At 33.3% G+C, this 15,623-nt stretch overlaps 2 protein-coding genes across 2 annotated transcripts; one reads left to right on the forward strand and one right to left on the reverse strand.

Moving 5' to 3' along the window:
• Nucleotides 1–3,623: 3,623 nt before the first annotated feature.
• On the forward strand, nt 3,624–5,471 carry LOC144572892 (uncharacterized). The gene is made up of 4 exons (XM_078322575.1): nt 3,624–3,750; nt 4,148–4,241; nt 4,418–4,484; nt 4,708–5,471. The coding sequence occupies exons 1-4, from the start codon at nt 3,668–3,670 to the stop codon at nt 5,268–5,270; spliced, it is 807 nt and encodes a 268-aa protein (XP_078178701.1). The 5' UTR covers nt 3,624–3,667; the 3' UTR covers nt 5,271–5,471.
• Nucleotides 5,472–12,004: 6,533 nt separating this feature from the next.
• Nucleotides 12,005–14,806, reverse strand: ATXR6 (TRITHORAX-RELATED PROTEIN 6). Its single transcript, XM_078322091.1, has 5 exons — nt 14,477–14,806; nt 13,929–14,224; nt 13,433–13,533; nt 12,680–12,892; nt 12,005–12,258 (listed from the first exon to the last, which is right to left on the reverse strand). Exons 1-5 carry the CDS (start codon nt 14,727–14,729, stop codon nt 12,099–12,101), a joined length of 1,023 nt encoding a protein of 340 aa, XP_078178217.1. The 5' UTR covers nt 14,730–14,806; the 3' UTR covers nt 12,005–12,098.
• Nucleotides 14,807–15,623: the final 817 nt, after the last annotated feature.

Below are 15,623 nucleotides of genomic sequence, written 5' to 3' on the forward strand. Positions count from 1 at the left end.
TGGGTGTGAAGCATACACCGTGGAATTTTCAGATATAAAAAAAATCGGACGGCGGAGATTGCTTCCTATGATCCTTCGATATTCTCCTCTGGAGGCGCACTATATAACCGGAGCCTATCCCTCGAATAGAGAGACGGTAGTAGAGAGAGATAGAGAGAGAGAGAGAGAGAGAGAGAGAGAAATCGCTCATTTGGTAAGCTGCTAGATTTTGTTAGATATTTGTGTAATTTTATTTTTTTGTTGTTGTTTTGATTAGGTAATATTTACAAGCTTTTGATTTGGTAATAAAGAGAGAGAGAGAGAGAGCGAACAATTCCTTTGAGATGCTAATTAAATTTCCGTTTTGAGAGCTCCGTACTTGAAAATTTCAAATTTTGAGATATATATATATATTTTTTTTATACGTACATCTACAAGTAGCCTACTTTGCTAATGAAGTGAAACTGATGTATTTTTGTCCCTTTTCTAGGGTTTCTAATTTTTTAGATTTTTTTTTTTATCAATATCTTTTTCATAGATCTTTACGTAAAAATTCATCTTAATTACCATCTCGTACATTCTAAAATGACAAATTATGAGCTATAAATCTTGCAAAACAAATTGTAAATCACCTATATATATAGCTAGCTTTGTCATTGAGTGGTGCAACGAGATGTATATATAGTCAGTAATTTCTAGATTCCTGTTGAAAATTGATTTTTTTTTCCATTCAAAAGAGATAAAAGTTGAAATAAAAAAGATATAAAAAAAACTAGTTAATAGATTTATGATGTTAATGTGTAGGTTCCAATAAATACTTCCATTAGATGTTTAATATCTCTCTGAAGTCTGAACCCATCTGCTCTCTTGTTTGACAGATCTCTAAATGGACTCCGTGAACAGGAACCCAATGCAACAACAGGTTTCCGTAGCCGTCTCAGAGGATCCCAATCGGCCGCCTCTAGTGATGATCCCTACCCCCAACCGCATCTTAACTGGTGAAGAGGCGCAACCGAAAACAACCCAATCCATGGTTACTAGTGGCACTAGCTCACTGTATCAGTATCGCCATGGCACCTTGGCATCAAATCCTCCGCCTGCTGTGACAAACGGGACCCACCAGAATTCAACGGTTCCATCTTCATTCAGAGCACGGGCGATTCCTTCTTTGATGACAACACTTTCCCGGCCTCACACGGATCAGAACTTCTCCTTGACACGCTTCAACCCGTATGCAAACCAGGGGCTAAACTCAATCAGCTCGAGGCCTCACACCAACTGGCATGAAACCTTTCCCAATGGAAAACATCAGCCAGTGCCGCTTGCCTCAATGAGCAGACCCCATGACTACTGGATGAACACCTCAAATAACACCAATGGTGAGTAACCTAATTAGCTTTTTGTAGCTTTGGTTTCTTAATATCAATATTGGTAGATCAGATCTACTATTGGTAGAGTAAAGATTAACTCATATTCAAGCCTCTTTTTTTTTTTTTTTTTTTGTCTTGGTTGGTGCTAATTATTTTGTTGAACTAAAATGTTGCAAGACACAGTTTTAGTCTTTTAGACAGTCAAGTCTATGCTAAATTAAGAAACAAAAGGCCAAAGGCAAAGCCTTAAATTCTTGGCTGTTTTTACTTTTATTTTTCTTCCTATATTTTATGTCAAAATACACTTCTAACAGGTACTAGATTTCCAGTCAGTACCATTTCACCTCCAACTACAGGAGTTGGTTCCAGTAGCACCACAGCTGTCCATGGAGCTTCTACCTACCCGCCTACACGGAGCTTCTACGTACCCGACTATACACATCCACAACAGCTGCCGGAACCATGGTCCTTTCAACAGCAGAGGATCCCAAGTATCTACGAGGATCAGCTACGGAAGTACCTCTGCCACTGGAATAGATTGCCCAAGGTATCTGTTCTTTAATATTCTTCTCTCTTCTAATATTTTCAGTCTACTTCATTTATCCTTTGGCTTATACATGGTGCTTAATTTGCTTTTGAGGCTAAACTGATGTTTAGTTGTAGATAGCAGCTGTAGAAAGATAACTATGTTATGCTACTTGAGGCTCAATTCACTGTTATGTACTGCCTGACAATTTGAACCTGATGGTGCAGGATAACAGCATCACATTCTGGAGGGAGTTCGTAAATGAGTATTACGCGCCCGACGGCAAAAGAAAGTGCTGTTTGTCAGCATGGACAGACTATATTACCACCAAATATCGGAAATGGAAGGTTTCAATTTTTATATTCATTATTATATATATTCAGAGATTAAATTATTGTGTCGAAGTTATCACACCTTTTCTGAATATCATGTTATCCGCCAACAAATATATTAGAAATTAAATAGTTATTTACATCTATACCCTGCCTAGTGTGTAATATATTTACAGCAACCATTTTAATGAACTGGTATTACAAATGCCATATGATAGATACAAGTATCACCATCTTTTTCTTTTCTTTTTTGAAAATTAGATACAACCATCTTTTAGATAAATTAAGTTGCTAAATCTAATAGTAATCAGTATAGTAGGATATAAAGAGCGATATAGTGAGCATTACAGCCATAAATTGCGGCTGCTGTATGCATGTTAGGTCCCGATTTTCGTATGTGTTTTGATCATAATTTTTAATGGGGCTATATCTGCTCCATCTTTGATAACTGCCCGTCAATATATCAGGCAAGCCAAACTCGTGCATGTAAGAATATGGAGAGGTAAAATGAGAGAGAGAGATCGAGTTCCAAAAGTGTTTATCTTCTTGTCTGTTTTCTCCACATCAAGTATATATGGTTAAGAATGCTAGCGCGCGTGCCAACACACACACACACACATTATGGATACAGAAAGTTTTTTGTTTTTAATTTAGAATAAGCATATATGGTAAGCTTATTCTACATGAAGTTTGCTTAATTAATTAATAATAATAGTATTACTGTTTTTCTTTCTTGTAGGATAAGTCGCCTTGTGACCATTGTAGAACCTGCTCTCAATATGGCTACGGTTAGCAGTCAAAATAACAAAAAGAATAAATTCTTTTTTATGATTTATTTGTATAACTTATTTTGCAAATTGTTATATCATGTCAGATATTTCATTCGAGGAGTTGCCAGTATATTTTCAATATAAATTCAACACCCTGAAATCCGAGACTCTGAAGCTCGGAGCATTCCAGGAACTTCGGTTAGAAAGCAAGAATACTGTCCTTTACTTTGCAAATGTGAGCGAAGAAGCCATGGACAAGGACAACCACTTTTTGACTGTTCAGGAAGGCCCTTTGGCGGTTACCTTCACCGTCGATAACAAGGTACATATTTATTCTTTCTTTCTTTCTTTTCTTCCTTTTTTGTTGCTTTTGCTTGATAAAATTTGGTTAATTAATGTTTCAGATATTATCATGGCAGTTTTGTGTGCGCAATTGTGAAAAGCTGGCTGCCCGTTCAGATTTACAATCTCGGGTATGTATATATAACAATATATTTATGCAAGTTGGGTCGATGTAGCTGAAAAATGGTTGTCAAAACGGTACATAAAATTACATAAAGAAAATTAGACGTGGTTGAACGTACCTTTGAGACAATACCAAGTATGATATGCCTATTTTAGAGTATATTTATATAGCATTGCAAACAATTATAGCTATATATATCTTGATTCAATTTGAAGGTTAATGAGATGTTGAGAAATGCTGGAGATTCTTCTGGTGCAAGTGGATCCAAGTCCGATCAGCAATGGACCAAAGAAATAAATTGCAGCATGTATGCTTATATAAACTAAAACTGTTGCTTTTTTCTTTTTCTTCTTAATTCCTTTTAAAGTAAAAGGTGAAAGTGATTAAAATTGAACAAAAACTCTAATGGGATCTTCTGAAAAAATTATGTCGCGCACTCGCGCTACTTAATTTGTATACAATAATATAAGTTAACACGTTGAATAAACCTACTCAATTTCCTTCGTATGAAGTATATATAGATTCAATTCCAAATTAATATAGATTGTAAGTACATATCTACTTCTCAATTAATTGCTTAATGTATATATGCACAAAGGTCAATGCTTATTTTGTATTTATAAGTTCTGTTTTTGTCCATTTTTTAATCCATTCATCAATTTATGCATTTGTTTTTCTTATGATGATATATACACTCCTTGTAGGATTATAAAAACGGGATGTGACCTGGCCAAGAAGTTGAAAGCAAATAAGTTTCATGAACTAGGTCCAAGTACACAAGATGTACAGAAAAATATGGTATCAACATATATTACAGATTTGATTATTAAGTTATCTGGAATTTACTTATTTAGTCTTTACTCTATATATATGGTAGCAGGCTACCAGCTATCTCATCACTTTTATTAATATTAATTTTGTAATATTTATGTTTTGTTATTATTAATCAGTTTCTTTTGAAACATTGTAAATAGATTAATAACCTACCGAATACCATGACGAACTCAATGGACATCAACTTTAGGAACCAGTATGGCACAGGTACAAACAGACTTCACTAAATTTTTTTTTTTTTTTTCTTTCTTTCTTTCCTTCTTTCCTTCTTTCCTTCTTTCCTTCTTTCCTTCTTTCTTTCTTTCCTTCTTTCTTTCTTTCTTTCTTTCCTTCTTTCTTGGCATGCATGTTTCCGTAAGAAAATAGACTTGTACACTCTCAAGGATAGCTGATACTATAATTAATGTGATTTTTATTTGTGTAATTTCAGACTCCTTGCAAAATTGTACTGCTCAGCAAAGCTTTGGCCACCAAATCGAAAGCCAATCACTCTCAAGCATAATATCTCAAAGCCTTGGAGCAAACAAAAAACAGGTGAATTTGCGGGTGCCGCAGCTTTTACACCCACCAAGTGTAATGGATACCAGTGCATCCAACTGTAGGCTTGTGACATTTACTGAATCTTCCTCGATAAATTCTAATGGTACGACAAATCCTCTGTGCATGGCCAGCTCTACTGTCAACGCTACATCAATGCCAGGTCCATCAGGCCCAACCGTAAACCTGCTTAAACGAGCCGGCACAACTGAAAATGGGTTGGGCACAGCCACAGATGCCCTCCTTGGACAGCGCCTGACCCGACAACGGTTTGGAAGTGGAGATTGGAACCTTACTTCAAGTTTGGTTGTTGATCGGAACATGGGTTCTAGTGCTAACATACTAGAGGGGTCCGGAGAAACCGAGGACCGGCAGGTGGATTACATTTTAGAAGGTACTGACTTGGATAACTATCTTACTGACATTGCCATCTTGGAGGATATTCTAAAGCAATAGTTATGTACTGGACACAGCAATATTTTTTATAGTATTATGTTTGTTAATAATTTTTTTATTTTTGTTGCAAATTAATAATGAGGGGCATTACTATATATTAGAGAGAAGCAAATAGTTTAAGATAGTTTGAACTTTTGAGTTATGTTTAGTTTAAGTGAACTAATCTCATAATGATCTTTTATTAAACAATTGTATATAATGGATGATATGTACTTTATGTATTTATTTTCTCTATTTTTGGTCTTGCTTAAATAATACGTACTTATATATAATTCACATAAATTTTAGCACTAGAACAGGATATATCTCCACAAGTATTTTGGTCATGTTGAATGTTTCTCTGCAGTTTGTCAGGATATTTTTTTAAACTCATTCTAAATTGAAATCATTTCTTATTTTTTTTTCTTTGTTAATTAAATTTGAAAATTTAAGCTGAATATACAATTTAATTTAATTTTGAATTGAAACGTCTATTATGCTTCTCTTCTTAAAACTGATCCCTTCTCTTGACCTCCTACAGACAGATATCATCCAACGAAATTTAAATGTTTTGATGAAAAAAAAAATAAGAAATCTGAATATTTTGAATTTTGATACAAAAATTAAAAATTTAGAATGTTATCATTGACACCAACAATTATCCCTAATTTACTATTTTCATAGAATAGAATATTTTCATAACAAATATTTTGGTCATGTTTGATGTTTCTCTATAGGAAACAACAAACTTATAGAAGTCAATCTCTGGCCCACAAAATATAAGTGATGGTCTACCATTTGACAATTGAGTCTGAATTAATATTAAGAGAGCTAATTTTGCTTGTCACAGCGCATTGCTAGCCGGGTTTTTTTTTGTTTTTTTTGTTAATGTCATTAAGAAAAATAAAATATAAATGTATAACATCAATTTCGAAAAAAATATACAAAAATAACAGGGTTAATCCCATCAAGTTGGACAAAATCAACCAACCCAATCAGGATTTGTTTTATAGGTGGTATGAACCATTATTTTAATTTATTGTCAAAATAATATTGTTGCCATATAATATAATTATTAAATTTGATTTTAAAAATATCGTTCAGAATGTCAAAATAATATTATTGACAAATAATTTCAACTTTAATATATTGTCAAAATAGTATTATTTACATAGAATATTTATTGGTAAAATTATTTTTGCAGTATTAAAAAATTAGATCGAGCCACAATACGACAATGAATGATAATGACCTAGTACAATTAAAAAAAAAATATCAAATTCATCCTTAGAAAATACTACCTGTCGTAAAAAGAAAAAGAAAAAAAATTGTACGGTTCATATACCAACCTTATAAATGAGAGCATATTTTATGTGTCCATATAAACTTTTAAAATAGCCAATTTCTCTAAAAAAATAATACATCATAATATCTAATATCGGAGATAAACATAACATTATTATTTCTTCTATTTCCTTATATATATTTAGTTATTTTAAAAACTAAACTGACAAATATATATTAATTCTTTCATTTTAAATAGATGTGTTCTATTTATTAGTCAATTGTATAATCCGAGATTTTCTATTTCTTTATTCCTAATTTTATCTCGCATTTCCCTCATTTAATTACAACTCCAAAATAAACATTCTAAAAATAGTAGCGCTCTCCACAACGGGTGCATGAATTTCCCAAAATATAATAAATCCATCTCTGTCGCTATTTATCTCAAGTCCATAAAAAACCAGCTTTATACTGGTCCTACACAAAAATAAAATGGTGGTCCCGCTATTTAAAGAATTTCGGTATGGATGCCATATATTTATCTTTTATTTTTGATTGGGAGAAGGTTATATAGATTAATAGTTAAGGGTTTTGAAGAAAGAGAGGAGAAAGCTAGAGAGAGAGAGAGAGAGAGAAGAGCCATGCAACCATTCCAGCAGCAAATGCAACCCAGCGCTAATAGTGATCAGTTTAATGCATCAGTAACTGAATTGGAAGACATCTGTAAAAAAAAACTCTGGCAGTATGAGACAGAATGGAATAGTATACAATCAGCAGTTCGTGTTCTCTATATATCTTTTCTCCATATATATTTCAGTTTTCTTTTTTCTTTTTTAAACTTCAGTAATTAGGTTAGTGTTTCATGTCTACAATTAATTATATGGTATTTGGTGGTGCAGAAAAATGATATCTTCTGGAGAAATTTTGTAGCCAAGTACTATGCACCTGATAGTAAAAGAAGGTTTTGCTTGTCCGCTTTGAAGCACCAAGATATCATGTCTAAGCAAAGCACAGAGGTTCCAACTTCTAAATAGTATATATATACTTCTTTTTCAATTAGAATATATTGGAACTATCTATCTCAGCTTTCAATCTAGCTGCTAGCTGTTATAAAATTTGCTTGATCTTTTACCTTTCTGCTTCACCACAGGAGAAATGGCGTTGCAGTATTTGTAAAGAATTTTCTGAGAAATGCCGCATCGGTAAGTTGCCAAAATACAAAAAAGTAAAATAAACATTTCCTTATTTTTTATGTATTTTTTTTTCTCTTTGTATGTGATAGAATATTCTTTTGAGGAGATGGTAGAGAATTTTCGGATTAAATTTGAAAAGGGAAAGAAAGAGATTCTAGATCTCGGGCCAGGCAAAATAAGAATTTCACGAAGCGATCAAATTGAGATTTTGTACAAAACTATGAAGCTAGATTTCACGGGACAACATGGTTGTCGTAAGTCCATGGGCGAGCTTGTTGTCGTATTGGACACTAAATTAAAGGTAGTTGTTTAGTTAATTTTTTTAGTTGTTTATTTGGATATATATGTATTCCTTCAATTTTCTTTTGTTTATTGATGAATTAATTGTTATGGATGTTTGAGATTTTGCAATGGAATTGTTGTATGCGTCACTCTAAAGAAACCATGTTCTCCATGGGAAGCCTAAGTCCCCCGGTACGTAAACACACATATACAGGATCTACAAATTGCTTATAAGAAATGAAAAAAGTGATTAAATTTTTTATTATTTGCATATATGTGTGTCCTTAGTTAATTTTTTTTTTTCTATTAGTTTGCAAGTCTAACAGAGAGACCTCAACTTGCCAATACAAATGAGTCTCAAGGTGGAATTAATGAGTCAGGAGGAGATCAGCAATTTGAAGAGTGAGTAAATTTAAATTAGACTTTCTTCTTTAATTTTGTAAGGAATAAATTTTTGGGGGAATTTCACGTATACCTCTCAAAAACTTAGAAATTACGTATTTCTCCTTTTAAACTTCCAAAACTAACAAATTTATCCATTTTATTGTCATTTATGTTCAAAATCATTGTAAATTTTTAAAATACCCATTTTACCCTTTATTAAAAGCAAAACAAATTGTTGTTTGTTTAATACAAAAGACAATAAAATGGGTAAAATTGTGATTTTTGGTAGTTCAGAGATTTTTGGGGTATGCATGAAATTCTCCCTAAATTATTTTACAAAAAAGGTAGGTGCTGGCTAGTGGCTATATATTCATCCAATTACTACATTTTTGGTACAGGTGTATGATGATTTCTGATTTTCCCAGAAGCATGACTACTCAGGTAATTTCCTGCACATTTATATGTAACATACCACACATTTAATTAAAATTAAATCTGCATGCAGTACCTATCTTGTCAGGTGGCTCAATCCATTTGGCAATAAATTGCTGAATATAACCATTTTATTTTAATTGTGAAACTATATATATATATTCAAGATCTTTGGCTAATTGATGCTTATATATATACTCCTACATAAGACCAAAAACTTGTTGAATGATTAAGAGGGGCTGTTTTATGGATCTTATGGCTGGAAAGAAATAATATTTTTTTAGGGGTCCATCTGGTGCAAATTCTTATTTTAATTGCTCTTACCACATTCTGGTCTAAAGTTAGGAATGATAATTCTTGTTTTAAACTTTAATTTTGCCACAAGATGTTAATAATTTGTTTGGACAGGTGTGCCTTGAAGGAACAATGCACCGGCAAGGTTCAATAGCCGAAACAAAACCGGAACTAGATGTTGGGTCTGGATCAGGAAATGATAGCAGCTCTGACATGCTGATGCCAGTAGTTAGTACTAGTTTTATTTTAGTATTTTGAAAGTGATGTTAAAGAACTTATGCATGTAGTTTCTTGATCCTAGAACATATTAGGTTTTAAGTAGTAGGTTAATTTTCCTAGCACTAGCAGTTTGGTATTTTTTTAATGAATATTCTGATTTCGTTATATGAAGTCGGTATACGTCCCACTTTTGTCAGAAATAAAAGGTTAAAAGTTGGTTACTAAACAATCTTTTTTGTCCTTACTATAAGGTATTTTGTTATGTAATTTTATCCTATAATTTTTTTTTAATTAGTATGTTATTTTAACAGGTTTATCAGCGTTTAGGCAGCACGAACAGTCCCCAAAATAGTAATAATCTCACTGGTATGAGACTGTGGACTCCATTCAATTCAATTTAACTTATTTTTTTTTAATTTGAACATATCTTATTTTATGGTATCTGCACCCGTTCTATTCCACTTTTTTCTTTGCATGAAGGTTCGCCAGGACATTAATTGATCAGCTAAAACTTATTTGTTTGCCATTGGCTTTAATTGACTCTGTAATCAGTTAACATAGGCTTAAGTTGTTGTACAAAATTGCAATGATTCCATTTAGGCTTGTTTCAGAATATGATATATATTAAAATTTTAGCATAGTGGTTTCAATTGGAATCATTTATTAAACCTAACACTAAAGTACTACATGAATCTTTGAATAATGAACTAGTGAATCTGTTTACCTAATTTTTAGAGAGCCAACAAAAGAGGATTCCAATCTCTGATATGGCACAGTGTGTAAATTCAAACAGTCGCAAGACATTAAAAAGAAGCTTACCAGATAACGGGTTAGAAATGGATCCACACTCTAGACAGCAGGCTACCCAGCAAAGGATAGAAGTGAACACAAACAACAATGACAGTAACAACACTGCCCCATCCAACTTGGAAGAGGAAGAAATACTCAGGCAAGAGCACCACCACAGATTAGACAATTTGATCGGTGATATATTGAACTCAGAAAGCATGGATGAAATTAATGCCTTGATAGATAGCTTCACAAATTAGAAGATTTAGTTATTTCTATTTTTTTTTTTATAGTGCGGTCAAGGATCAAAGAGAAGTTTTATAGGTAGATTCCTTGGATTTACTGCATAGTTTTAGGATTGTTATGTTATAAAATGAGCTAGTAATACTTTTCAAGTTTTGGGCTATATTCAGATGGCCGGTTTTTATTTTGGTTAGATAAATTCTAATGCATAAATGTTGACTTTCAACAAAGCTGTTGGATTGAGAAAATGTATATAAATTAATGACAGCTTCCTTTCGTGTCTTTCTATTAATAAAAATTGAATAAATTAGATGTATCGTTGGAACAATTATCATATGCTGAGTTTTTCATGATTTCTTCTTGATGTGATCGGTTGATGCTTTCTATGTAATAAAAGAAAAAGTTATATATATGTGTGTACGCTCACGCAGATATATGCATGTGTACCAGTTAGATCTTGGATGCTGATGTATATATAAGTTGCTGATATCAGTGTTTTTTTTATTAATTTTGTTGCGGTCTGTTTATGTAAAAGGTTTTCATTTGCTGATGAACACACACTAAAGAAGTTGCTTCTGTTCCAAAAGTCTGCTGGAGTTTAGATGAATTCAATTTAACATTCTATGCAATTGTGATAGATGGTCTATGAAAAATTTTAAACGGAAGAAAGTACTGATAAAAACAAAATTATATTTGTTTCTGCATACTCTCTTTACACTTCACTCAATTGGTTTACAGAACTCTTAATTAATATGAAAAGACACATCAGAAAATGACGAATCGAGTGAGACGACCATTCATTCTCCCCCATTATAGGTGATTGGGTTAAGGTTAAGTACCCGCTTATCAGACTGATATGAGAAGAATTTTAATTTCCATGTAATAGTAAAATACATGTTTTCGTTTCTGTGTTAGTATATGTATTATAATCAACTTCACGAGAAAGTTTTTTCTTTTTAACAAGAGCTGGGGCAAGAATTTTGCTAAGCACATGTATGGTCTTTGAATATTAATTGTTTTGTTTAAAAGATTGCTTTTGAAAGATAATCAAAGGGCATATTTGTCAATTTTGAAGATGTGGGTAGTATACTGCTTATATAAATTATAGTTGGTTAGTTTCAGTTCAGCTCAATTACAAACTATAGTTTTCCTCGTGTCCTTTAATCATTTGCTAACACCTCAAAGTTTCTGCATTTTGTCTTGATGAACAGCATGATGAAATAATAGCTGAGGATATATTGCAAACAAATAAAAGCAGAATAAAATCTGGGAACAATGGTTGATCTCGATCAGTATTCATTGGCACTCAATCCACGTACAATATGGGAACATGTAAAAGCACAAGTTGATCTCATTTTACAATTACAGATATATTAATAAAATCTGAATTTAGTTTTCTTAGTCAACTTATTCCTTTAATGCTCTTACCTGCAGCATTTACTTATTTTGATATATATATATATATATAGTGCTTGGCTACTCTATTTTCATACGCATATGAAGGCATATACTTATAAGTCATTTTTGCTTTTTCAAAATCCAAAAAATAAATCTAAACCGTTAGATGTGATCTCTATATTGAAATGTGCTTGGAGACCAAATTTTACATTTTTCTGAATTTTTTTACTATTTATTAAGCCAACCACTCACAAATTTCTTCACATCTTGCCCCGAAATGCAACAAAAAAATGATAATAATATGTCAGAATTTGGCAAAAGATGAGGGTGTCTAGACAAAATGATGAGTAGGGTACTCATGCTCGCTGCCATTGTAGTCATAATAGAGCCTCTCCCCTTTGCGAATGTCTCTCGTTGCTACTAGGAGAACTCGGCATTCACCATCCACATCAAATCTCACGCATTTCAAATTCTGCTTCTTTTTACCATCCCTGGATATTCAAAAATTAATTACTTCAATACAGATATGACGGTTTCAAATCAGCACAATCCAGTTTGGAACAAAACCCATTTCAATACCCGTATAATTGAAAGAAAAGAAAAAATTATATCGGGGACTGTTGCTTTCTTTATCTTTTACTTGTATTTTTAGCACTCTTTACATTAATAGGGAAAACTTGTCATATTTGCTTCTGTAGGAAAACCAATGAACTGGCCTGTTGATTAACCCATACCAGTAGAAAGGACATGCTACAATTCATACTTCATTCTTGCAATTATCTTCAAGAATACCCAAACTACCCCTCTTCTCTAGTGATGGAACAAACAGAAAGACATGGCCTTCTTTTCCAGAACTGATAACCCTCCGAAAAAAATATATATATATTAAAAATAACAACACAGTGTGCTTACAGGATGTGATTATTGATGCCATTAATAAAACGTGCAATATTGCTTCTCTTATCGGGGCAAATGACGAGGCTCTTTGATTCGTCTCTGGCAGAGAGAAGGGTCATCATGCTGTCCCCCTCGTCAGTCTCTCTGTTTCTCAAATAGTCCACGTCACCAACATATTCTGTTATTATCGTCAAGTCTTTTATGTGTCTATCTGCCTCCACTGTGAACCTACACCAAAATTATCATATTGTATCCAGTTAATGAAATAATATTAGGTTGAATGAGTGATGATAAGTTTCCATGTTTAATGAAACTGGGCCTCGGCCTTTTTAACCAAAAAAAAAAATGATAAGTTTCCATGAGTTTAGTCGTCATGTGACATTTTTTTTATATTGATGTCCTTCACTTCTGGAAATTATTTTTAGTATTACAACTATTATGTTGTATAATAATCATATTCTGGTTCCTTTTATTGAAAAGTACATATCATTATCATCAAAGATGTGAAGTATGACATGTATAATTATAAAAGCTAATATAAGGTCTATCAAATCCAAGTCAGGTCGGCTTATACTACTGGTACTTTCAATTAGGTCTTCATACAAACTGGAGTGATGCCAATTTGGTACTGGTAATTGTACAGGTAATAGTACTGGACCTAATAGATATAGTCAGTTGGTGCTTCTAGACTCAGGTTGGTACTAACTACAAAATTATACTTTATTAAAACATGTATAAACACAGCAGAGAGAGAAATAGAGAGCATACCCTTCAACAGGATCAAACACAACCAAAAGCGGGGCCCATTCTCCCCTTTCCATCATCGCTTTGCACTGGATTAAGGTCTCTTTATCTTCCCTTGACATTACCTTACAAAATTACATTATGCATCATTAGACTGGTTTTTCAGTTATTGTAATTAAGTTCCCGTACTAAAATTTAATTGAATATAATAATTTTCCTATGCTCAATTAAGAGTTCCATTATACCATAAAGCCTCAATAAACCCTAATTGTGCAAAGTACACCTCAGCTGCACCTCAATGTAACTTCACCTACAAAATTGTGTCTTTAGTCTTTACTAAGCCTGAATTACTTCTCTCATTTTACAACAGTTTCTAGTAGTTCGAATTGATCCTCAAGCAGGATACCTTTCATGCACTACTGATCAATTAACCCAATAAACCCCATAAATGAATAAGAATGTTTGCTTCTACTCTCATAGTAGAAAAACAAGTTCATTTAAGAGGACACTAAAAAAGTACCTGCATCCCCCCTTTCTCCAGTGCCGCTCGATTAACAGATTTGGGGGCCATGCCAGCTACATAGGTGAGCTCATTGCTAAACACTGCACCAGTTGCGGTAAGAGCAGTTGCAAGCGAAGCCATTTGCTCAAGCCTCCTTCTTGGATTCTCGGTTGGGTTAAAAGGCAACAGCTTTCTCTTCTTTTTGGAAATGCATACACTCTTTCTCTTTCTCTTCTTGGATTCTAACTTTTCAAAGCCTGATGAACGCTTGATTTTGAAGAAATCAACTATTTTGGTTTGAACCAGAGGGAATTCTGCAACAGAAAATAATAACTTTAGGAAATTAATTTGAAGGTAATTCGGAATAGGAAATTAAACCTTCTTCTTTTATGGACAAATTCAAGACGAAAAAGAAGAAGGAATTGAAGGCCAACTATGAAAATAAATGAAGTAATTGTAAAGCTTATCCGGTTCATAATCTCAGCGAAGACCACTTGTTAATACAAACACACGAAATGTTGCAATAAAAAGTAGAAAAGAAGTAGAAACTGTGAAACTGAGCATACTTTTAGGGGTTTTCTTGCCAGATGAGGAACTGGAGGAGCATGAAGGGCAGAACCAGGAGCCAGATGGGACACGTGGCAGAATAGGGCGGAGGCAGAAAGTGTGGTAGCCAGCATCACAATTGTCACACAGAAGCAGCTCCGCATCCGCCTCACCAGATCCGCAGGCGCCACACCTGATTGACTCGATCGAACCATCAGAGTCTGACTGGGGCTCAGCTCGGGTGCGATGTCTGAGGAGCATTTTCGGTGCCATTTGAGAGAGAGGTAGAGAGGGTGAGGGAAAGACGGAGAAGAGACGGTGGATAAATTAGTAGGAGGGAGGGAAAAGGCGCGGGAAAGGTAAGAGACAGTAAAATGGCGGGAACGGTTTCGTTTTAGCGCGGAGCATTTTCGCGATGAATTTGGATCTCAAAGTAACCGAAAATTGAGTTTAGTTCCGAACCGTTGGATCAGAATATACATGAATGTTAAAGGGACCCGTAAATTATATCTCGGTCGAATTAGTTCGGATCCTGATCGGACAGTCTGGATTTAGACTCAAATTTTGTGTTAGTTTAGGGATTTGGATCTAGTCTGAGGTTTTTAAAAAAATACCCATTTGTAAAATATTTTAATAAATACAAGGCTAACCAGACTTGAGCCGAAATTTTAAAAATACTCAAACCGTGAATATTTTTCACGATTTGAAATTTTAGTTTCAAACCGTGGAAAATATTCACGGTTTGAGTATTTTTAAAATTTCAATTCAACCCTAATTATTTTTATTAAAATATTTTACAAGCTGGGTATTTTTAAAAAAATCGGCTGGACTTGTTTCTTTTAAGAAAAGTAATGGAAAAGGGAAGGAAATCGTTTGTTAGGAGAATCCGGAAGAAAAACTTTAAACTTATTTGTTATCACTAGTTAATATATGCATGCATAATTTTACATGTACTTATGTTGATTAATTTAGTCATGTAAACCAACAATATCAAAATATGTTATTTAATGATTGGTTTTATTTTGACATAAAAGTTTTAAAATTTATACTTTTAGAAATTAAAAAAATAAATATATGATTGAAGCACAAAAAATAAAAGCATTTGAAATTTCCTCATAATTTATATACTTAACAAAAGTTAGCGATAGAAGTATTAGTTTGATGTTA

The sequence above is a fragment of the Carex rostrata genome, chromosome 20 (assembly GCF_964058835.1).
Source record: "Carex rostrata chromosome 20, lpCarRost1.2, whole genome shotgun sequence".
NCBI classification, from domain to species: Eukaryota; Viridiplantae; Streptophyta; class Magnoliopsida; order Poales; family Cyperaceae; genus Carex; species Carex rostrata.

Bases quoted from the DNA above. Each gene is read 5' to 3' on its own strand.
- ATXR6 (XM_078322091.1), bottom strand. From the start codon at position 14,729: ATGGCACCGAAAATGCTCCTCAGACATCGCACCCGAGCTGAGCCCCAG. The intron at 13,534-13,928 runs GTACTTTTTTAG...TAATTTTGTAAG, and splicing joins TGGAGAAAGGGGGGATGCAG to GTAATGTCAAGGGAAGATAA. The intron at 12,893-13,432 runs GTATGCTCTCTA...ATTTTGGTGTAG, and splicing joins GTGTTTGATCCTGTTGAAGG to GTTCACAGTGGAGGCAGATA.
- LOC144572892 (XM_078322575.1), top strand. From the start codon at position 3,668: ATGTTGAGAAATGCTGGAGATTCTTCTGGTGCAAGTGGATCCAAGTCC. The intron at 3,751-4,147 runs GTATGCTTATAT...CACTCCTTGTAG, and splicing joins AAAGAAATAAATTGCAGCAT to GATTATAAAAACGGGATGTG. The intron at 4,242-4,417 runs GTATCAACATAT...CATTGTAAATAG, and splicing joins AAGATGTACAGAAAAATATG to ATTAATAACCTACCGAATAC.